Consider the following 23,531-nt stretch of genomic DNA (forward strand, 5'->3'; position numbering starts at 1 on the left):
TGCCAGATCAACAACTTATTAAAATGTGTTTTATGCAGGACCCAGTTTTGTTGTGGGTGAGATCTTCCCACCCTCAGACCATCTAGTCTGACCAAAACAGTTAAACAGCTAAATATTGCAACTAGATGTAGATACCTTTCTTTAGATACCTTTCTTTTTAGGCACAGCATAAAAGATTTTATTTTTCTATTAATTTTCAAATTCTCTCACAGAGATTTAAATTATAATAGAAGTAATTCATAAACCCATACTTGTCACTTCATAAGTATACTGTTAACCACATGTGTCATCTCATTTAGTGATCACCGTAATCCCCAAAGATAGGTAATATTATTGCCATCTTAATTATGAGGGAACCCAGGAAGAGAAATAACCCACATTATTTAGTAGGTGGAACTGGTAGTAATGGTGGTTGGGGGGCTCAAATAAGAACCTTTGGAATTTCAGAGCTGATTTCTTATCTAAAGCACTATGTTGCCTTCCAAGCATTCTAATATCTCAAAAATAAAAATGGGAAAATATCCTAAGTAGTTAAATTTTGTTTAGTACACAGGAGACTTAGGGACATCCAGAGAGAGCATATAATTATACCAAAACTCACAAAAAAGACTTAGTGAGATTGATACTTTCCTGTCTCTCTCTCTCTCTCTCTCTGTCTCTCTGTCTCTGTCTCTCTCTCTCTCTTTCTCTCTCTCTCTCTCTCTCTCTCTCACACACACACACATCTCCTTAGTCCTTCAATGGATATACTGTTTTTAGGGGGTCAGCTTTATTGAGGTACAACTTACATATAACAAAATTCCTAAATTTTAAACACACAATTTGATAAATTTTGACAAATTTTGACAGACTCCTGTGACCCACTTCTATAATCATGACATAAAACATTTCCATCAAATTAATTATTTTATAGCTATAATGAGTGCTACCCTCTGTATGGTGGCCTGGGAAATATTTGGTGGGGGGTGGTAAATATAAAAGGCAATGATAATGTGCCATGTCAGTTTGCCTCACACAACATAGAATTGAGTTCTAAAGTCCCTGGGTAGGGACTGGGAAGGCCTTCACTGGACAGATTTCAGAACTGGTACTTACTCCCCCATCTCATTCTCAGTTTTTTATAGGTTGAGAAAGAACAGCCTAAAATATGGGTCTATAGCATATCACTAGTTGTCATTGCACTTATGAAGGGAAAACTCACATTCCTTTCTTCCTCACTCAAAATATTATGTTCATACAGTTGCCTCTTATCATATGAATCCTCCAGAAATAATATTGAAATTAATATTGAAGAGCCTATAACTTTTGACCAAGGTAAGATGGTATATAATTTTTATTTTGCATACTGCAAACAACAGGATCTTGCAATGCCAGGTAGCCAAATTCAGAGGTTTATATTTGAATGAAATTTGCCAGCCTGCAACTTCCTGTAGCTTACACAGCAGCCTCACAGCTGCCCCAAGAGCTCCTCCATGAAAATGAGTTAATTTGAACTAATGGGTCACCAAGGTAATAAAGTGATAAGATTAGGAGTTTCACCTTGAGTACATTTATCATCATTTTTATGACCCTATAATATTTTAAGTGCCAACCTAGTTAAAGAAATATATTGAAATGTACTAAGGAAAAGACCTCCGACTAGCATAAGATTTTTCATGCTGCTATATAATTTATTTTTAAATTCTAATGACATAGTTTAGAAGGTGTCTCTTTAATCTTTGCTACTAATGCTAAATAATAATAATCATAGCCCTTTATGAATAGCTGGGCTCTCTTTTAAAAGAATTTGTAGCACTTTATGTATTTACTGTCTCACTGTCATCACACTATGGTTAAGAGATGGATCAAGTGGGTGACACTATACTGAACCTTCTAAAACCATGTTTGTTTGTTTTTTAAATATTTATTTATTTGAGAGAGAGAGAGAGAGAGAGAATGAGAATGAGTGAGAGGGAGAGGGAGAAAGAATCTGAAGCAGACTCCTTGCTGAGTGCAGAGCCTGACATGGGGCTTGATCTAGATCATGACCTGAGCTCAAACTAAGAGTCAGATGTTTAAGCAAATGAGCCACCCAAGCACCCCTAAAACCGTGTTTTAGTGGCTGAATTTAGACCCACCATAAGTCATGATTTTCCTCCAACTTTGAAATGAATATAATAATGCTGGGTGTAACATAATCAGTCTTTAAGTGGTTATCCATGTTAGGCTGGAATACCTTCTTCTTCCAGAAGAAAATGGGCGTAGAGAATCAGATGCCTTTGTTAATGTTAAAGCACGTAGTTGAAGCAGGGGCATTCTGATTGGTGTGAAGTCTTACACAATGAATGAAGGATGTCAAGTCTATTCTAATTTCATTAGTTTTGCAAAGTTTGAGACAGGTTTTGATTTATGGGCCACTCATCTGAGCTGCATAGCAATTTAACCATAAATAAGAAAAATAGTCCATTAATGAATAAGAACTACAGTTTGAAACATCTACCATGTGCCAGGTGCTTTATATGAGTTTATTTTATTGTAAACTAGATATTATCATCTCAGGTTTACAAATAAGGAAACCAAGCAAGCATCAGAAAGTTAAGCAATATGCCCAAGATTGCCCTTCTAGTAAATTACAGAACTAGATTTAAACCCAGATTTTCTGGCTTCCAAATTTCTGCTCCATCAAGCTCTCAATAATGGAACAAGCAAGTTCACTGCACCTGCCCCTCCAACAAATCAGATATTTCCTGGGCACCTCTGATGTGCGAGATCCAGTGCTGAGTGTTGCAGGTGCTAGACAAAATGCAGCTCCAGGGCTTAGATTGGGATTCACTTAGGGAGATAAGCCGTTTGTGGTAGATTAACTAGGACCACAGTTTCTTTGCAGTTTCTCCCATTAAGAAGTGGAGTCTGTTCCTCTACCCCTGGAGTCTAGGATGGTTTTGTAACTTGCTCTGGCTAATGGAATGTAGGAGAAGTGATGTTGTGTGCACTTCAGAGTGTAGACCTCGAGAAGACTTGCAGCATTCACCTTCACCTGTTTTGAAATACCACCTCGTGGTCTCTTAAGGAAGTCAATCTCAACTCCTAGAGGAGAAGTGACTGTGGAAGTGTATTCCAATGCTCCTGCTGATGGCCAGTAACGACTGCCAGACATTTGAAGAAGGCCATCTTGGACTTCCAGCATGGCTGAACCTCCAGCTGAGGGCAACTGAATAACTGAGCCCCAGGGAAACCAGCAGAGGAACATCCAGCCAACCCACAGAATTGGGAGAAATATATAATTGTTATCACCTACTAAGGGTGGGTTCTCACTCAGCAACAAGGAACTGATGCAGACATACCCAGGAAAAAGTCACTTGTGGTGCAGAGCTCATGGATTCCAATGCCATTAGATTATATAATGTGGAGGTGGGATGGAGGTGAGTAGCTGCCTGGGGAGAAAGTGACTTAACACATTATATAGTGGGTGATATTGGAGTCCATGCACCTAGTTTCCAAGTGCATGGCCTATGCTCTACATACTCTGGGAGTCAGACAAGGGAGCAACTGAGGTACAGAGCATTTGAAATGGACACTGAAGAATGAGGGGATGTAGATAGGAGAAGGGAGGCTCCCAGGTACGAGGAAGTTTGTGAGCCAAGCACAGAAGTAGAAAAGCAAAATTCTTTTTCAAGAAATGAAAGCAAGTTCGTTTGTCAGGAGCAAGAGTTTCATTTAATTGATTAAATAAAAATGTATTGCGTGCCTACTATGCACCAGGATTATGGTAGTTTCCAGAAAGAAAAAGAGGAATAAAGCATGGTATCTATTCTTAGGGAGCACACAGTTTTATAGGGAAGACAGTTGCATAACTGTCTGACTAGGGTCAGAGGACTAGCATTTCATGATTAGAAATGCTATTCATGCCAGACTCTATGTCAGGCACATTATAAATATCAGTATGTGTCTCATTTTTATTAAGGACTCATATTTGTGTGCTTTATGTACTCTGCACTGTGCTAAATGACTTGTATGCATTATCATGACATCCTCATTATTAACATTACATCCTCATTGCGAACTAATGAATTAGATTGTTGTAAGTTATTATCTCTAGACTAATAGGTTGGGGAACTAACTAGACAGTATGAAGGACTTGTCCAATGTCGCAAAGCTAGTAAGTGACAGAGCCACTTTAGTACAGGTAGAGGCTGGAGGGTGGGGGTGAGTTGCTATTTTGGGGGAAGGTGGCTGAACACAGGATATTGTGGGAGAGATCTGAATCTGGTTTGGAAGGGTGAAAGGACACCAGAAAGGAGATAGTATATGGGGCATTGTATTTGAGGAGAAAGCAAAGGTTCGAGTGTGTGGCCAGCATGTTACAGACATGGACACGTGTGCAGGAAGTGTGTGGACAGGAGGCTGACGAGACACTGGAGGAGGGTATAGGAGCCAAGTTATAAAGGGAGCCATGTGAGCCATGCTGAGGAGCTTGGAATTTGTCCAGAAGCAGGCAGTGGTCTTTTCGAGGCTTCTTAGCCATGTAGACAAGTGGTATTGGCATTCCAACAAATTTAATCTGGTGCTGACAACAGTAGGTCAGGAACGGATGATGGGTGAGTGTGTGGCTATTGCAACTGAACAGAGATCCAGCGATGAGGGTCTGATGGGCTCTCCTAGGGGCGGAGCGTCAGGAGATCAGCAGGTGACATTTATCAAACTTTATATGTGGCTTTGTTTTAGAGCCCACCAAGGGCTGCTACTCGCCGTGTGAGTGCCGAGGGCTGCTGGCCACCTGTCCCGGTTGTACCAATTCCCAGGGCTCTTTCTGTCTTTTCTTCTTTATCATCAACTTTCCCACTGATGCCTGTGTGTAAAGAGGGGGCTGGCACGTTTCCCTCAGATTGCACTATTTACAGAGAAAAAAAAATCCCTATATCCTTAAATGATTTAATGGTATATCGTACAGGTCCAATCCTGAAACCACACAGATTTGTGAGGAATGAATATTGACATATATCCTTAAAAACATTTGCCTTTTGTCTACAAAGTCCTAGATTACAGAGGATTGATCTCACAAAGAAATTGCTCATCTGGTTCTGTGCACTTTGTTTTCATTATCACCAGCCTCTGGCAAAGTAGGTACTATGCAATCGATATAAAACGGAGACATAAAAGGGTTAAATAATTTGCTTACAGCCTTCAAATGTAGAGAGTTGAAATGAAAACTTAAAGTCTTGTTTAGATTCTCTCTTGGGGGAAGGGAAGTTGCCATGAGTACATTAATTTATGCATGTTTGTAATAGTACATATGTAAATATTGAACATAGATTCTGAAGTTCATTGATTTGTTGGTACAATAACTTAATTTCTTTTTAATAAAATGTCCTAGTAAAATTCTGGAATATTGCACATGGAACTCAGTGTGGTACTGTGGAGGAGAAGAACAAGGGGATGGGTAAGCAGGAGAGGTCATCAGACTTTTATTTTTTACTCTATACCCTTTCTTCCATTTGAAATTTTACCATGCATTCTTTTGTAATTAAAACAGATACTTAATGGAAGTTAATAAATAGAATTCGGGTCATATCTTTATTGTAAATCTCAAAGTTAAAAAAAAAACCATGATTCCCAAGTGTCTTAAATTTCTGGTGTATGAACAATTTTATGTCCTTTGGAAAGCTAACACAGCTATAGGGTTCCAACTTTCTAACAGTTTCTCAAAATTTTACTGTTAAAACTCTCTTGCTTGGCACAAAATGATGTCCAGGCTGTCTCTGTGAGAAAGTGATTTCTGTTACCTAAGTTATAAAATGAAACACATTTTTTTTTTTATTTTACCCCTGATCCGCCTTTGGAATGCTATTTGTATTTATGTAGCTAAGTAAGAACAACAGAAGCCACTGGGATGCTTGTTGATAAATGGCCCTGTACAACTGTGGCCAGAACAGGATCTGCAGAACTTCAGCCCTGCCAGATGGACTTGCTATAGCTGTTTCACTGCAAAACCTGATTATTTTTGCAAGCTGTATGAAAGAATTCACCACCAGGAAATATTTTAGATTTTGTGATATTTAAAACAACAACAACAACAACAACAGCCACAGAACCAATAGAACAGCTGAAAAAATAAGTTGCTTGCAAAAGGTTCCCCTTTATTATTATTATTTTTAAAAATTTCTGTAATTGTGAAAGAGCAGGTGGTTGGGTGGAGAACATGGAAAGCCCTGGAAATGTGGTTCAGTTCTATAAACAAGGCAGGATAGTGGGCTAATTAAAGTCAGACAATGGACTATTTTGAAAGGCATAGATAAAGCATTCATTCAAATGAATGCCAAGGACATAATATGTACCTCTGTATTCAAACATTGGCATTTTGAGTTTAGGAGGCATGGCCTGCTAAGAAAAAAATTTTTTTCCTTTTTTAATTCTTTCTGGGCTCATAAAGGGGATGAGTTGACAATGTGAACAGGCAATATGCAAAGTGCTCATTTGGGGGAGGCACTCCCAGGGTAGACACTGATTATCTTGAAAACATTACAAATAAGTGGATCCTTCTGATGGCAATTCAGAAAAAAAATAGCAAGGACAAGTGAGATGTACTTATTAAAGAAAAATAATAGTTTTCCTAAGAGATTTAGCAATCAAACACAAAAGGATCAGGTACTTCTAAAAAATAAGAAAAATCAAACACTGGCATAGCAGGAAGGCACACTGGGTCATCTGATGGCCATGTGCTGTGTCCAGGCAACCCAGAAAATCTTACTGAAGCCAAACCACATTGTAGGATGGGTTCAGTTTATGAGAGTTGAGCTAAAAAATAATTTTTATAGCAAAGTTTAAGAAATCAGAGAAGAGCGTGGGTATTTCTTGTAATAGCAGTTGTATGGGATTTTCTTGCACTCATGTCTTCCGAACTTGGGGCTACTGCCCAAATCTTACCCTTCTTCGTCCATGGATTCAATTTTACATACAAGTCTTCTGTTCTTAGTTTTGACAAGACAATCATGGCTGCAATGGCTGGGATTTCTTCCTTGAAAAGGGAGGGTATGGCTAACTCCCTAAATTTAAAGCATGGATAAGCAGTTTGTAGTCTTCTTTCTTCTTTTAGCCTCCTCTTTGTTGTAGCATCACCATTAGAATACCAAAGAGAAGTAGCACAATATATAAATTGTCCAAGTTTTAGTAGGCTTTGAGGGGTACATCTTGATTAAAATTAGATTTTGATAGTAAAAGCTTCCATCTGTCTTTAGCATGAAACACTAAAAATTGGCCTTAGTGTCTAGGAAATGAGACCATTGGTGGTCCACCTTTCTTAATCTTTTCTCAACCTTTTGTAAGAAGTTAAGAGCATAAGGAAATGACTCTCCCTTTCCTTAGTAGCTGTTATAGTTATCAGGAATATGCATGTGAGTTTTTTTGTGTGTGAAACTATGAAAGAATGATGGACCCTAGGGAGACTGGGGGAACATCTAAGAGGTGGATCACCAGAGATGGCAGGTCAGCTGAGCTGGTAAACTCTATATTTCCCTGGGTTCAGGGGTCTGTCTCTTCTAGCCCTCAAAAGGGAGCTGATACAATCTCTGCCTTCTCAAGTGGGAGAAGTGACATTCTACGTCCATTCTCCAGAGTGAGCCATGGGACAGCAGCTTCTCAGGCAGCTAGGTAACATTCAAAAAAGAAACCACACTTCATCAAAAGGCACAGCAAGAAAGTAACCCCTCGGCAAGAGCAAAAGGTCAGTGAAGTATGGGTTAGGTGAGGTAGGCCCTAGAGATATCTAGGAGAGCTGCAGAGAAGCTTCTGCAAGGTCAGTGTGGTACTCTATGATTCTGGTTCAGGAAATGTTTTTCTCTTTTTATGGAGAGGGCCAGGTGCCAGGTGAGCCCAAGAGATCAGAGGTCCAGGAGTGGTGGGGAATGACAGAAAGGAACTATAGTCTGGAAGCAAGTTCTAGGACAGAGCTAGAGACAGGTTCTAGAAGGAAACCAAGAAGTTTTCATGTGTAGTTCCTTTGAGGGTATCTGGCCAGCATAGAAACAGAGGGTGCTGGTTCTAATTCAGGCTGGGTGTGGCATCATCTAAACAATCTATGGAATCACTGCAGGGACAGGTGGATTGAGAGGGAGCAGAGGTCATGACTGAGAGCCAACATCATGCATGGAATCTGAAGGGTGACAAGAGGACTCAGTGGAGGCCTTGAGGCAAAGTGGGGTTTCCAAAGATAGTTCTTCCTTGGACCAGAAATGTATATTAAGGAGATATGAGTGCCACCCTCTCAAGGCTGTTGTACTTCTCATTGATAAATGGCATATATTTTAAGGTATATAAGTGAAAATACTTAGAACTCCCTATTTCAGAGCCTAGCCAAATGATAACTATTATTATGAAGAATTCTTATCTACCCCAGAGAGAACTGAGGTGACAGGAGAAGACCTAGGCTTCGAAGTCAGCACCACTGTGCCACCCATACCAATCTTTGACTAGACATTCAAGTTAGTGTCAGAACATTTGCACTCCACATAATTGCTCTTGTGCTTTACAGGATTTTTCTGTTCCCCATTTCCCTGGCAAACTCAATTTGCGAAGTTCTACTTGAACTAGATGAAAGGGGATTTATCTTTCTCAGAACAAAGAGAGGTTCAGCTTGGCCTTGGAAGTTGGGGGATAGTCTTGTCCATGGGTGGGACATGTTCTGAGGTCAGGAAAAGCTATGGAACCAAATTGAATATTGAAACGGGAAGAACCTAACTCTCTACTTCCAGCCACAAGGATGCTGAAGGGCCAGTGAGAAGAAAGGAGTTGCCCAAGATGACCGAGAGCCAGAAGGAGGGGTTGAAACAGATTGAGGAAGGGGCCTTTTTCTTTTGGTACAGAAGAGAGGTCTTGGATGTTATCATTCAAAGCTTCAGTGAAATTAAAGAAATCTTGCGATGCTAGAATATACAATTTCCGATTGCGTGTGTGTGTGTGTGTTTAACACTTCACAAGAAACCCAAATGTAAATCACAGATATGGACATCACACTGTTTCCACCCAGTGGTAACTGAAGTGTGCATGTGATTGGTACTGCAAAACAGCAGCTGGATATGTAACTAAACAAATCTCTAACTAGCAGGCTTGATAGAAGGACAGACAGTTATTATGGATGGAGCTAGGCAATACACATCTGTCTCACAGTTAGAGTTTGGCCATCTCTCAATAAAGATCAAACACTTTCAATTATCTAAGCCATAAATGCACAACATGGTTATCCATTTACCTTCTGTTACTCCGAATTTCTCCATCAATATACACTACTGTCATACTTCATTCTATGTTGACAATGTTTTCCTTCCAGAAATAATTAGGAAATATTATTAACCAGGACACCCAGCTGACAATATGGCTTTATTCATGTGTTCTTGGCATGGAGATCTTAGCAGCTAATTTAAATGTAAGGATTTAGAAAATATAGAAAAATAAAATAATTGTAAGTCATTATGACTTGGAAAGCAAACAATTGAGATAGATGTAAAAGAATCATGACAAGTGGAAACAGCTAACTTTTGGTCTGTAATGTATATAATATCTACAATTCAAGACTGATGTAATATAAATATAGTTCAGACCTTTCAAAGCAACCTAGAAATCTTTATGTATTTTCTTTCATGTTTATGTGGAATATTAATCTAAAATAACTTTCCTGGATATTTCCTTATTGTTATTCACCATAGCATTTTGATGAATAAGCAAGATAGCTGTTCGCATGCCCATAAACCAATAAAAGAGACTGAAGAGCAGACCCTGATCCCAGGCTCATCGCAATCTCCTCCACACTGCCTGTTCTGCTGATAATTTTTACTCCAGCCTGATTGTCGTTTCCTACTTAGTAAGTCAAAATTTTTTTCCCTCATGCCAGCTGTTGTGTACTCAATGATTTTAAACGAATTTTTATGATAGCTTAGGAAAAACTTGATTAGAAAGCTCAAGAGCCTGCAAATCATTCACTGAATTTGAAAGCAAAATGAAAAATTGTGGCTATTAGCCTTACTGCTTCCTCTTGTTATCCCTTTTTGTTCTTTACAATAGATAACTGAGAGTTCACTGAATTTTGCGAGGTTATTAAAATTTTTCAATGATTTGCTTTTATGAAACTCAGTTGAAATCGTGTAATTGAAAAAACAAGCAATAAAAGCCTACATCAAAAGTCTAATTATATATATTTTTTGGTACTAGATGTGGGTGAATGGCTCATATTTTAAATATTCTGATAGAAGACAAGTAATGTAGTAAAGAATAACACAGAAAAAACTGAGAAGGCAAGAGAAAAACCATTATTTAAAACCAGATGTCCACAGTAATAGTGTGAAACCACAGGCTCATGGCTAGGACGTATAAAAGTGGTTTTAAGTCCAGTCTTTGGTGCAAATCTCTTTGGTGAAAGGGATTTCTCTCCTTTTCTTTCCTACTGCAATGATGTGAAAAACATTTCATGGTATCAGAAACAGATGTTCTTGAAGGAAATTGTGGTGAAGATGGATTAACAGAGCCTGTGTAAACTTATCAAAGTGTTATCACAGAGAGTGGGGCACCAATTTGGGCATCAAATGGACACTTCCTAAAGGATACTTCTCCAGAGGGACACACATTTCATCATATATGTGTATTAGCTTCCTAGGCTGCTGTAAAAAATTACCACAACCTGGGTGGCTTATAAAGACTGTAATGTCTGTCTGTACAGTTCTGAGGGCCTGGAGCCCAAAACAACATTTTGGCAGGGCTGTGCTCCCTGTGGGACTTTAAGGGAGAATCTATTCTTTGCTTCTTCTAGCTTTTGGTGGCTGCCCACATTCTTTGACTTGTTGGCTGTGCGTCTCCAACCTCTGCCTCCTGACTGTTCTGCCTCTTGCTCTTTTGTGTGTCTTCTGTGTGTGTGTGTGTGTGTGTGTCTCTCTCTCTCAAACTCTCTCATGAGGATGCATGTGATTGCATTCAGAGTAATGCAAGGCAATATCTCCTGGGATAATCTAGAGTAGGTACCTCCTCCGAAGATCCTTAACTGAATCACATATTTTGCCTAGAACCTTCACAGGTTCCAGGGTTTTGATGTGGGATCTTTGAGGGTCCGTTCCTTGGGCTGGCACCACTCTGTATGGCAGAGCTTCATGGGAGGGCCTCCAATCTCCTCAAGCTGGCCTTTCATTGCTTATTACCCATGCCGTCAGTAGCAAAGTTTGAACATGCCTAAGGATGGCTTCCCCATCTGAACTTATTCAAGATGTTCAACACACTGTTGCCTGCGGCACTGGCATGAGGAGGAGAAGGTAGGCTAGGTATTATCCATGCAATTAGGATCCCAAGTGCCCACCAGCAACGTGAGTCTCCATGATTCCTGCTCATCAGGTTGCATTTGCAACAGGGACAGAAATAAATCTTCCAAAGAATATTGTGTCTTTCCTGAGATATACAGATATTCTAGAATAGTGGTTAACAGGTGAAAGGGAAAACCAATTTATGGAGGTATTTTAAGCCAAATAACCAGATTTTGGGAAAACATGCATTTAATCACTTAAATTTAAGAGGTGATTGGAGTAGGGATGAGAGTAAGATACTAGTGTTGAGACATCAGTTAATACACGTGACCGCATAGACAAGGCTAAGTTCAAGCTGCCTATGCACTTGATGCCTGAGAATAACTACCATAGTTAGGGCGGGTTTGCACCTTTCTTATCCTAGAAGTTCTTGCCCCATGATATATTTTCCTGTCTTCTGATTTTCCCTGTTTTCATGTGCTATGGCCCTTGAACGTGTCCTTCCAAAATCCATATGTTGAAATCCCAATGCCCAATGTGATGTTATTAAGAAGTGGGACTTTGGGAGGTGAGTAGGTTATGGGGGTGTAGCCCTCACAAATAGTATCAACACCCTTATGAAAAAGCCCCCAGAGAGCTCCTTAGGCCCTTCCTCTATGCGAAGACACAGTCAGAAGCCAGCTGTCTGCAACCCAGAAGAGGTCCTCACCAGAACCTGTCCATGCTGGCACCCTGATCTTAGGCTTCCAGCCTCCAGAGCTATGAGAAATAAATGTTTGATGTTTATAAGCAACCTGGTCAGTGGTATTTTGTTACAGAAGACCAAATGGACCAAGATGGTGAGTCAGAGATTGTTCTATCCCAGTCCACATAGATCTGTCCCTTTTAAAGGAATATTAAGTTGGGAGCCAGAAGATTTGCCACCTGCTAACTGTGCAACCTGAGAACAATCGCTTCCTGCATCTTCTCCATGTTTCCATCTGTGAAATGGGAAACCATGTAAATATGAATTTCACAGGATTTGTATGTCCATCCAATGAGACCACACAAGGAAGTGTGCTTTAAACTGTCTTTATGTAAATAGTATTGTAGTCTTCATATCACATGGCATATTACATGCCACCTGGTCTTTCATCTTTAGTCTAGTGCTTGGTTATGTGGGCTTGTATCTTTTAAATGTATAAATCTTATTCTTTTCCACTACATTATTTGGTGTTTAATGGCATAGACTATGTATTATATGTTTCTTGTATCCACTTTCACTGTAACACTGTCAGTGTCACTGGGCCAACAGAAATAGCTCGACAAATTATAATCTGGGTAGATATGAGAACGTTGGCTGTGTGAGGCTTGAACCCCTGCTCTTTGCTCTAGAATCAAGTTCTCAAACTCTGATGTGCAAAGGAATCACCCAAGGAGCAGGTTAAAAATGACCATTCTGTGGCTCCAGTCCAAAATCTCTATGTTAATAGACATGGAACAGAGATCAGGAATCTGCACTTTAAAATAAAATCAAACAATATGGTTTATTATGTTTATGTTGTTGTATCTTTTCACCCTCTCAAAAGAGTGAAAAAATAATAAAAATAATAAATAAATATAATATATATAATAAAAAAATAATAAAAACATATTATGTGATAGTCACAGATCTTAACCAAAATATGTTAGGTAATTTTAGAAAGAAGAATATAGTTATATTGACTATTTGGAAATACTATGCTTTCTTATCTTTTTCTTAATTCTATCTGGCATTGTGCCTTATCATTGTATGTATATATTGATGATGATGCCAAGGAATGAGTTAGAACCTCATTCACACTGGGCAGATCCAATATCTGTTCTTTTACTGTGTCTTTATTCTCACTGTGATTCCTGTCTTCCGATTGACAGTATGCCGAGAATGTGTTAGGTCTCACAATTCTGGCTGTAGCTGTGGCCAAACAATCCACGTTACCTTTCGTGAAGGTTCATTTGGAATGGACTCTGAATTCCCTCTCTCAGGCAACTGTGTGGCTCAGTCAGGTAAACATCCGCCTTTGGCTCAGGTTATGATCCTGGGGTCCTGGGATAGAGTCCTACATTGGGCTCCCTCCTCCGAGGAGAGTCTGCTTCTCCCTCTACCCTCCCTCTGTGCACACTCTCTCTCATTCTCTCTCTCAAATAAATAAATAAAATCTTTAAAAAAATGAATTCCTCCCTCCCTCCCATGCTCTCTCTCAAGAGACTAAACTGGTATGGAAATTTGTAATGCACACCCCCGATGACTGAGCAGGCACTGAGAAACACTGAACACACAGGGAACCAATTATTCCGATTTTATTTTGATCAACTAAGCTCCATTTGTTGAACTAGAAGAAAGGAGGCACTTTAAAATAAAGGAAGACAGAGACGTGCAAAGTTCTTGGATGGGAGGACCTAGAATCTGGAGTTGGTTCACTTGAAACATATCTCAGAAGTTTGATCCTGGAATGGTGTTGAACACAGTCCTGATATTCTGAGCAGCCCCACTGGAAGAACCAATGTGCCAGCCGCCATGCTAGGTGCTGTACATAGTTGCCACATTTGCTTTTGTGTCCCACATCCAGCAATGCACAACAGACGCCTGACATTCATGTTGTCACATTTTACCAATAGACTAAGTGATCACAAACCCATCTTGATAGCCAACCAACCACTACTCCTACTCCAGAATCACTTTTGGAGCTCTGGGTGCAACTATTTAAACATTTTAAGCACAGGGCAGAGCTATTTATGAAGATATGGATGGTAGACAGAGGTTTCAGACAGAAGACATCTCTTACTAGACTATTTCAATCCAACTTTGCATGCTATAGAGAGGATTTTTTTAAGTTGTCTCTAACAAATTTAGAATAATATGTCGATGATGGTTAACATTATCCTCACCAGCTGAGCTTTTGTTAATTTATGACTGGGAGAAATGGAAAAGTCAGGACATATCATCCTTTTATTGCCACTTGCTGAGATAGCCAATAAGTTCACAGAGTTCTTGAAGGGCTTACTCACAGATTGACACCTGTACCATGATATTAATGGTAGTAATTATAAGTGTGTGCCAGGTCAAGGAGGGCTTTGCTATCGAGAATATCAGAATCAAGAAGTGAGACTTGGTGTCAAGGGAGAGGGGGAATAACTAACATTAAAAGAGGACTTAGCCCCCAAAGACTTCAGAATGAATTAAATTGAGACTTACGTTAAATCTTGAGTTACTTGTCTGCCTGGATCGTTTTTCTGCCAGTAGATCTTTGACTGTGTGCTTCACTCGCACGCCTTGATACACTCGTTTGCTGTAGTCTCCTGGGACTTAAGCAAATAGAAGTAATGATCAAACGTGGATGGAGTGATAGGTTAACCTCCCTGGGGATGTATTCAAGGGCTTGTCATTGTGATGCTGTTTGCTCATTAAAATTATAGACTTCTTAAATTTGAAGTGGCTTCAATAGAGTCCACTTAGTCCTCTTTCCTTTATTTTTTTTTTTTCCTCTTTCCTTTAACAGAAACTCATCCGAGCTCTGCTTATGTGGAAACCTCTCCCCCTCACCCCCCACTATTCCATCTTCTATATAACAGCTCTTCAGAGTGTCCTCTTTTTTGTACTCTGATTTGTCAAGATTTCTTCCAGGAAGGCTTAAAATTTATGCTTTAGTCACAAGATCAGGAATCGGATGCACCTTGAAATAATGCTTCTTACTATCTGATGCAAAAGTTAGATTTGCATGATTCAGTTTGCAGAGTGACAGCATTCTTGCCATATCATATTCCTCCTACTTGATGTGGGTGAGCTGGTCAACTGGACTGCTTTAAGATTATATTCTTAGGAAGAAAGCCATCTGTTTCTGTTTACTGCACCAAATTAAGCAGTTTTTCTTATTAAAAACACAGTCTTTCGACATGGGGAGTTGCTGCTTTGAAACTAGGCCAAGGGGGCAGCCCGGGTGGCTCAGCGGTTTAGCGCCTGCCTTAGGCCCAGGCGTGATCCTGGAGATCCAGGATCGAGTCCCATGTTGGGCTCCCTGCGTGGAGCCTGCCTCTCCCTATGCCTGTGTCTCTGCCTATCTCTGTGTCTTTCATGAATAAATAAATTAAAATCTTAAAAAAAAAAAAGAAAAACGAAAAGAAACTAGGCCAAGGATAAGGAAAGAGTCATTCATTCATTTAACAGGTATTTGTTGAGCACTTACCAAACATATTATTGTGCTCCCTAATTAAACTGTATTACTTCATTTGATCCATTTTACAAATGAAGAGACTGAGATCTGGGACTAAGTTATTTGCCAACGTCTCGAAGCTGCTAAGTAAGCAATGGAGCTGGGATCCAGACTTAAGGACTGTAGCTCTCACAACTGGAAAAGCTTGCTATTTTTACCATGAGGAAATTACAGAGAAATAACAGATAGAGAAAAATACTTCTCTGAAATAATTCTGAAATTGGCAACACTGCTTCTAGAGATAGTGAGTTCCTTGTCACCATGGAAGGTCACGCAATGACAGGAGGACATTCTTTTTGAACAAGTATAGAAGCGTTCAAGCACCAAATAGTAGTAGAACTGTAGGAACTATAAGATATTTTCTAAATCTGAAATCATTGTTCTGAAGTACGTTGGATGGTTTCAATTCCTTTTTATTGAGTCATTGCTGGCTTACTAGCAATTTCAGGGATCCATGTGCATGGCAGAAGGAACTCCCATGTATATGTGTAAGCATATCACCCAAAACACTCTAATCTGGTTAAATTTGTAGATAGTCTAGGACCTACTTGACTTATGAGTCAAATCTCATTACAAAGAGAATAAAAGGAAGGAAGGAAGGAAAGAACCATAACCCAAAGTGAAGGTCAAGTGGCCCATGGCGTGGAAGAGGCTACTGGCCCAGTAAGCAGGACCTCCATGATCACATGTTACTCTGGTCCCTGACTGGAGATGATCGCAGCTTCTTAGCTCCAGTTTCTTTGTCTGTAAAATCTCTCTGTGGCATTTTATAAGATAGGCATATAAAAATATGCTGAACTACCAAGTTTTACATAAAATGTGAGTACAAAATGAAGGAGAAAAAAAAAATCTAGGTTCCAAGGCGGTGTATTATTTAGTTCAAATGAAGGGACACACAAACCTGATTTCAGCAAAATAAAATTATTTGAACGGTCCTTTGAGTCTATGTTTGGGAGGTTCTAATTTTGCTCTATATATCTTTTAATTAAAGAAGCTAGAAGTATTTATTTTAAATCAACTTCCAAATTTTTAAAAATATTTTATTTATTCATGATAGATGGTGGGTGGGTGGGGGGGCAGAAACAGCCTCCATGTGGGGAGCCTGATGTGGGACTTGATCCCGGGACTCTAGGATCATGACCCAGGCCAAAGGCAGGCGCTAAACCACTGAGCCACCCAGGGATCCCCTCAACTTCCAACTTAAAGCTTGGTGATGTTATGTTTGTTCCAAAGGAATCTAGGTGCTCCTTCTAGAATATATGCGATGCCTTCATTTTTGGAAAAGCGTAGGGCCACATTTACTCATCAATGATTTATTGAAGCATTTTCTATGTGTCAGGCACCATGTCAGGACTGGGGATACCAAATAATTTGCTATCTAGAGATAGGAGAGAGACACTTAGACGGTAATTTTAATGCAAAGGTGCTAAGTGCGACAACAGAATTCTGACTAGGATATTCTGAGAAGCATAGATGTGTCAACTCCTTGTGAGGGTGAGGAGGGCCTGGGGAGGGCAGGGGAATCCAAGCTGGAGGGTGGGCCATTTGGTGATGATAAAGTGGGCAAGAACATTCCAGGCATCGAGGACCTCAGGGGCAAAGTCCAGGAGGCAGGAACAGAGTGAGGTGTGTGAGGGAGGAAGTGAGACTGGAAGATGAAATGAATAAGCTCTGTCATGAAGTTTCTGGTGGGCAAAGGAGTTTGGACTTCATTCTGTGGACAGTGAGTCATTGGAAGCTTTTAAGCAAGGTAGCAATATGGTTAGATTTGCATTTTAGATAGACTTTTCTAGCAGCTATGTAGGGGGTGGATTTAAGAATCACAAAGCCAGGGCAGCCCGGGTGGCTCAGTGGTTTAGCGCCGCCTTCTGCCCAGGGTGTGATCCTGGAGCCCGGGGATCCAGTCCCACGCTGGGCTCCTTGCATGGAGCCTGCTTCTTCCTCTGCCTGTGTCTCTGCATTTCTCTCTCTGTGTGTGTCTCATGAATAAGTAAATAAAATCTTTTAAAAAAAAAAAAGAATCACAAAACCACAGGGAGATCAGTCAGGAGAGTTCTAGAAGAATTCAGGTAAAAGAGAATAGGTTTGGGTTTTTTTGTGGTTGTTTTTGGTTTGTTTTTGTTTCTATTTTTAGAAAGGGACAGGAGGGAGAAGACAGAAAGGGAGAGAGAGAATCTTAAGCTGACTCCACGCTGAGTGCAAAACCCAACTTGGAGCTCAGTCTCACAACCCTGAGATCATGACTTGAGCTGATATCAAGAGTCAGAGCTTAGCCAACTAAGCCACTAGACCTTTCCAAGAGATAAAGGGTTGTGAGTAGTGGTAGACAGGAGGGCAAGGAGCAGACATTTGAAAATTATTTAGGTATGGGAGAGAGAGAAGAGGGAAGATTCAAAGGTGATTCCCAAGTTTTCCTCATGGGATTCGTCTGGGTACATAATTTTGGAGCCATCAAGATGTGGTGGTGGTAATGAAACGAGGAAAGAGGATGGAATTGCCTGGGGGAGTGTTCAAAAGGTACGGTCATGTGACAGCACACGTAGAAACAATACCATGTGTCAGGCACACCAGGATAAGCAGGTCAGGCTACTCCCATGGCCCCAAAGGATCAGTATCTTGGAAACTCCTATGATGCCAACTCTTGACACACTGGTTGGGAATTTCTGGAGAAAATAGTTACAAGTAGAAGCCTGGGGAATGTCCACATTTGAAGCATTGTCAGAGGAGGAAGAGAGAAATGAAGAAGATAATGAAGAATAGTTGGAGAAGAATGGGGCAAAACCAGGGGAGTAAGGCATCCACAGGATTCGGGGGAAGAGACTTCAAGAAAGAAGGGAAAAGTATGGGGGCACCTAGGTGGCTCAGTGGTTGAGCATCTGCCTTCAGCTCAGGGCGTGATCCTGGGGTCCTGGGATTGAATCCCACATCGGACTCCCAGGAGGGAGCCTACTTCTCCCTCTGCCTATGTTTCTGCCTCTCTCTTTATGCCTCTCGTGAATAAATAAATAAAATTTTTTTGGAAAGATTTTTTTCCCTAAGAAAAAGGGAAAAGTAAGAAAGGCAGGAGAGAATGGTCCTGGAAGATAAGGATGGCAGAGCATCTGCGGCTTTCAATTCAGTGGTTGATGTCAACCTTAGCAAGAGAAGCTTTGGAAGTATAGCTAGAAGCCAGACCATAATGCCAAGGGCCAACCCAGGGATGGAGGTTTCTTCTTGATATCTGAATGAGAAAGGGAAGCAGGAGTTGGATGATAACTGGAGAGAGCTACAGGGTCAAGGAGAGGTCTGCTTATATTTTTCTATCTATATACTTACAGGTGACTGAGATTTGAGGATATTTGAACAGATCAGAGGAAGGGATTAAAGATTTAGGAAAAGGGTAGAGATTGATGAAAGAAGGTTGAAGAGGAAGCAAGAAATTGGAGGCCAGGTCATAAGTTGGCTCTCAAGCCCTGAGACTAGGATGAGGAAGGGCCAGAGAAGAATGGTGACCAGGCCAGGTGACCTGGCCGGTGGCTGGGACAGCTCTAGTGCACCCGGAACAGCCTGGAGTAGGAGACAAGACAAGACAGGGGGCAAAGCCAGATACACAGGTCAGAGCGATCCAGAGCACTCCAGGGATCCTCAAAGTCTGATTCCTGGACCAGCAGTGCCAGTTTTGCTAGGAACTTGCTAGACATGCCGATTCTCACGCCCTACGCCAGATGTACTGAATCAGAATCTTTAGGACTGGGGCTCAGCAAGCCATATTTTAATAAGCCCTCCAGGTGATTTTGATGTTTTCTGAAGTTTGAGAACCACAGGTATACATAACAGTGAGGACTTTATAGGGTTCCTGTTCAGGTGGGGGCCAACTCTAACCTGGGGATTCCTGGCTGAGTGAAAAGGGGAACATCTGGTGATTGACGGAATGGATGCAGGTCTGAGAAAGAGGGAGGGGTGGGAACAGACAAGGTCCAGCCTGGATCCCTTGTCTGTCTGCAGACAGTCTTGGCTTCACTTTTTCCTGAAGCGCTTTTTAATTGATGATTTCAGTCTGATTCTCATCAATTTGTGCTTTATGTGTATGCCAAAAAGCCTAGAAGAAATACACCTCTTTTAAATAAGTTTAACAAGTAACCACATGGTAATTACTAGAGGGATAAAGTTCACGAGATGGCAAATAACCAGATCAAAACTCTGAAGTTTTGTCATAAACAATCAGTCTTATGTACAACTTGGCACTGACTTAGTGCAAAGTACCGGCCAAATGCCACAGGGGATGCAAAATAAGTCTAGAACGTATAGCAGATGTCCTCAAAGAGATCCCATTTCAGCAAAAGAAATGAGATATTCACATGTGAAAGGGGAGGGTGGGGAAGAGCACACTTTGGGTGGTCGGTGACAGTTTTGTGGGAAGGGATGTGATTCAGGTTGGACTCACAAGGATGTGGATGGGGTGGATGGGTTAGGAGTAGGGACAAGGTCTTGCGGGCATCAGGCCTGGCATGAACAAACACAGAGACAGGAAGGAGCAAGGCACATGTGGAAAGGGTAAGGAACGATAATGGGAATTAATGGGTTTATAATGGCATCTCCATGTAGATAAATTTCAAATAGATACCATTTAGCCCAGACCTATCCCGGCCGGGCTGTAGTCTTGATTATCCATCTTCACTTGGATGTCCAGTAGACATTGCAAACTCCGCATGTTCAAACCTACATTCCATTCTCCCCTCCACCTCTGCTTTATCTGGAACCCTCCCTTATCTCAGTAGGCGGCATCTCCAGCCTTCTAGGTGCTTGGTCCCAAAGCTATAGGCATCATCCTATCATCCTGGGTTCTTCTCTTTCTGTCCTACTTCATAAATGTCCTTTAGGAATTCATGATGGGGCTACCTACAAAAGAGATCCAGGAGCTGCTGACTTTCCTCCCACCTCCCTGCTACTAATATCTGGGTTTAATCTCTCATCATCTGGCACGTAGATTACTGCAGCAGCCTCAGGACCCTTCACCCCCAGTCCTGGTCTATTGTCAGCTCAGAAGCCAGAGTGATGCTTTAGAAAAGAAAGCACAATTGTGTCACTTCTCCCCCCAGAACCATACAATGGCTCCCCATTTCACTCAGAGTAAAAGCCAGAGTTCCTAGAATTGCCCTATGGAAACTTGTTCCATGATACTGCTGATCTCCCCTCCATAACTCTCCCCTTGCTCTCTGTACTCCCGCCAGTCTCTGAAATGCACAAAGCCCATCACTTCTGCCTCAGGACCTTTGCGTTGGCTGTCCACTCTATCTGGATTATTCTTCCCCCGGTTATCCACATGGCTATGTGCCCTTGTCCCCTTCACGTCTTGGCTCAAATGTCATCTTTCTAATGAGAACATACTTAAAGTTGAATCTTTCCCATAAAATATTCCTAATCCCTCTCACTCCATGTTACTTTCCTTTCTACATAGCATTTCTCACTTTATAATGACTTATATAATTTCTTTACTTATTAACTTTTATTGCTTACTTGCTAGAATGGAAGCTCTATGAGGGTGGGAATATTTGCCTGTTTTTACTCAGTGAAACATCTCAAGTGCCAATGCCTAGAATGATACTTGAAATACAGTAGACTTTTGTAATTATTTGTTGAAAGCATCCTTTTGGTGGGGTGGGGGGAAGGGCATGGTTAAGATTAATGGACATGCTGAAAGTCTTGAAAACCAGAGTATTATAATTTATGTTGTAGGTGATGCAAACGACTAAACCTTTTGAGCAGGAGAGTATTGTGACTTTGACATCTTGGGGGAAGATACAGAATACTGTTATGGAAGATTAGTCTGAGGATGAAGCCTAGGATGGATTGAAGATGAGGAAGCAGGAAGGATGGAGAAAGGTAAAACAGAGGCTAACCAAAAACAGTGGAAATGACAAGGAAAGCACAGATTTAAAAAGATTCTCAAAAGAAAACACACACACACACACACACACACGCAAATGCACAATAAAAAAGACCACCAGGATTAAGAGGAAAAAACAAGGAGACAGGGAAGTTTTCATGGGGAAATAAGAGTTCAGTTTTGAACATGTTGACTTTGAGGTTGTGGGGGCATCATCAAACTAAAATATCCTACAGATAAGATGGGGGCTCTGAGTAGCACTTCTAAGAAACACCTTCACGACAATAATAATTAAAATGACAAAAATAAAATTCTTTGAGGAATTTTGTAGCAGTGGAAGAGTAGACATCAAGTATGGAGCCTTGGAAGCCACCAGTTCTGATTCCCAGTGGAAGGCAGGGGCAGGGCAGGTGGGAGCGGGGACGAGAGTCAGAAATGGAGGTTTGTAACATAGCAGAGCTTTAGAATCAAGGAAGTGCAAAACAGAAGTAGAGAAAGGAATAATAGGTGTTGTCAAGAATCTGGCACCTAGTACATGCTCGATAAATATTTGGGGAGGAAGCAAAATGACTTACAGGAAAATGAAGGCACAGAAAGACCGTAGGGTTTGGAAAGGTGAAGATTTTCAGAATGTGGGAGACAGCATTTTGTAAGAGGAGTGGATGAGATCCTTTCTCCAGGGCTTCATGGGGACTGAAGGCTGCTCTGAAGCAGTGCTACATAAAAGCAAATACTTCATCTGACACAGCACAAAAAGTGAATTCAAATAAAATTTAATTAGCAATGGAACTTGGTACAATTGCTTTAAACTATAGCCCAGAGTATTCTCCATGTTTTGAAAATTCTTAAAGTTCCTTAAACCTGTCCTGCGCTCCTTATTTAGGGAGGAGTTAAAAATTCTATCAGTATTCCTTTTCCTAAACATTTCTTTCCTCTGGTGCATTGTGTCTATTTAAAGAATCCACACCTGCAGAAACCAGGAGATGCTTAAGAGTTTTTATTCAAATATTCTGGATACAAACTTGCATTCAGATCAGTTGTTGCGAAAACAAAGATTTGTGTTTCCGGAGAGAAAGCACAAGCAAATTTATTAAGGAGAATCAACTTATCCTTTAGAATTTGGGAAAAAAAATGTTATACTTCCGTATTGTGATTATGCACATGCCGCCAATTGTCTCAGTCACGTCCTCTCCTTACTGCTATTTATTTTGATAAAGAATGTGGCACTGAGGGGGGAACATGACGGGATGAGCACTGGGTGTTATTCTGTATGTTGGCAAATTGAACACCAATAAAAAATAAATTTATTATTAAAAAATATATATATAATAAAAACAAACAAAAAACAAAACAAAAACAAAAACAAAAATAAAAAAAGATATGGCCCATAGTATTCTTAGGGGTGCTGTTGCTTTATATTGTTTTTGAAAATTAAACATTTTCTGCATCAAAACAAGTGCATGTATTCTGAAATTGAATATTTGAAATGTAAGTGGTTCATAAACTATTTTTAGTTATTAAATATCAAATACATTTATGGTGCTTATTTGAAGCCCTTTCTTATTTTACTATTTTTGATGATACTCTCTGGGGTCTGTTTCCTTGCTTTCTCTAAACAGGTGCTTGCTCTCTAAGGTAAAGGAATAGAGAGAGTTTGAAACAAAGAAAGGATAAAACAGAAAACGATCCCATAACTTTAGGAAAGAGCAATTCAAAAATACAACAAAAATATTTTGAGTTGTACATTTGACAATGGAAAAATTAGGATGATAGATGACGCCTCTCTGAAAGGTAGTCCCTCCTAGTATGGATGGGCACATTCCCATTCAAGACAGATTAGAATAAAACTCCGGAATGATGGATTACTGGTGGATAGAGTCCACATTTGTTCCATTTCTCTGCCCGTCAAGGGAAGTGCCCAGAATGAGGTCCTGAATGGTCTGGTATCAATACGGGGTGCCTGCCCACCCTCTGGCTCAAGTGCCTCCCCCTCTGCCTCATGAACCTAACCAGCTCAGCCTGCCTTGCTGAGGATGAGAAAGCCCTCACCAAAGGGAGGCAGATAACCATGGAGGGATAAAAAGTGGTAGCTTTACACACATTAGAGACTTGGTGTTTGTGCTTCCACTTCTGATCTGAGGACTTGATGTCATGTTAGTTTTATTATGGGAAACTTCCAGG

The 23,531-nt window shown here is 40.6% G+C and overlaps 1 protein-coding gene across 2 annotated transcripts in view; it reads right to left on the reverse strand.

Moving 5' to 3' along the window:
• Positions 1-23,531, reverse strand: part of C5H11orf53 (chromosome 5 C11orf53 homolog) — a 36,519-nt gene that overhangs the window by 10,974 nt on the left and 2,014 nt on the right. For both annotated transcript variants that reach the window (XM_038535515.1, XM_038535514.1), the window contains one exon: positions 14,470-14,579. In XM_038535515.1, coding sequence (XP_038391443.1) covers positions 14,470-14,579 — 110 coding nt within the window. The remainder of the gene's footprint in view (positions 1-14,469; positions 14,580-23,531) is intronic.

Source organism: Canis lupus, chromosome 5 (assembly GCF_011100685.1).
Source record: "Canis lupus familiaris isolate Mischka breed German Shepherd chromosome 5, alternate assembly UU_Cfam_GSD_1.0, whole genome shotgun sequence".
In the NCBI taxonomy this organism is placed as follows: Eukaryota; Metazoa; Chordata; class Mammalia; order Carnivora; family Canidae; genus Canis; species Canis lupus.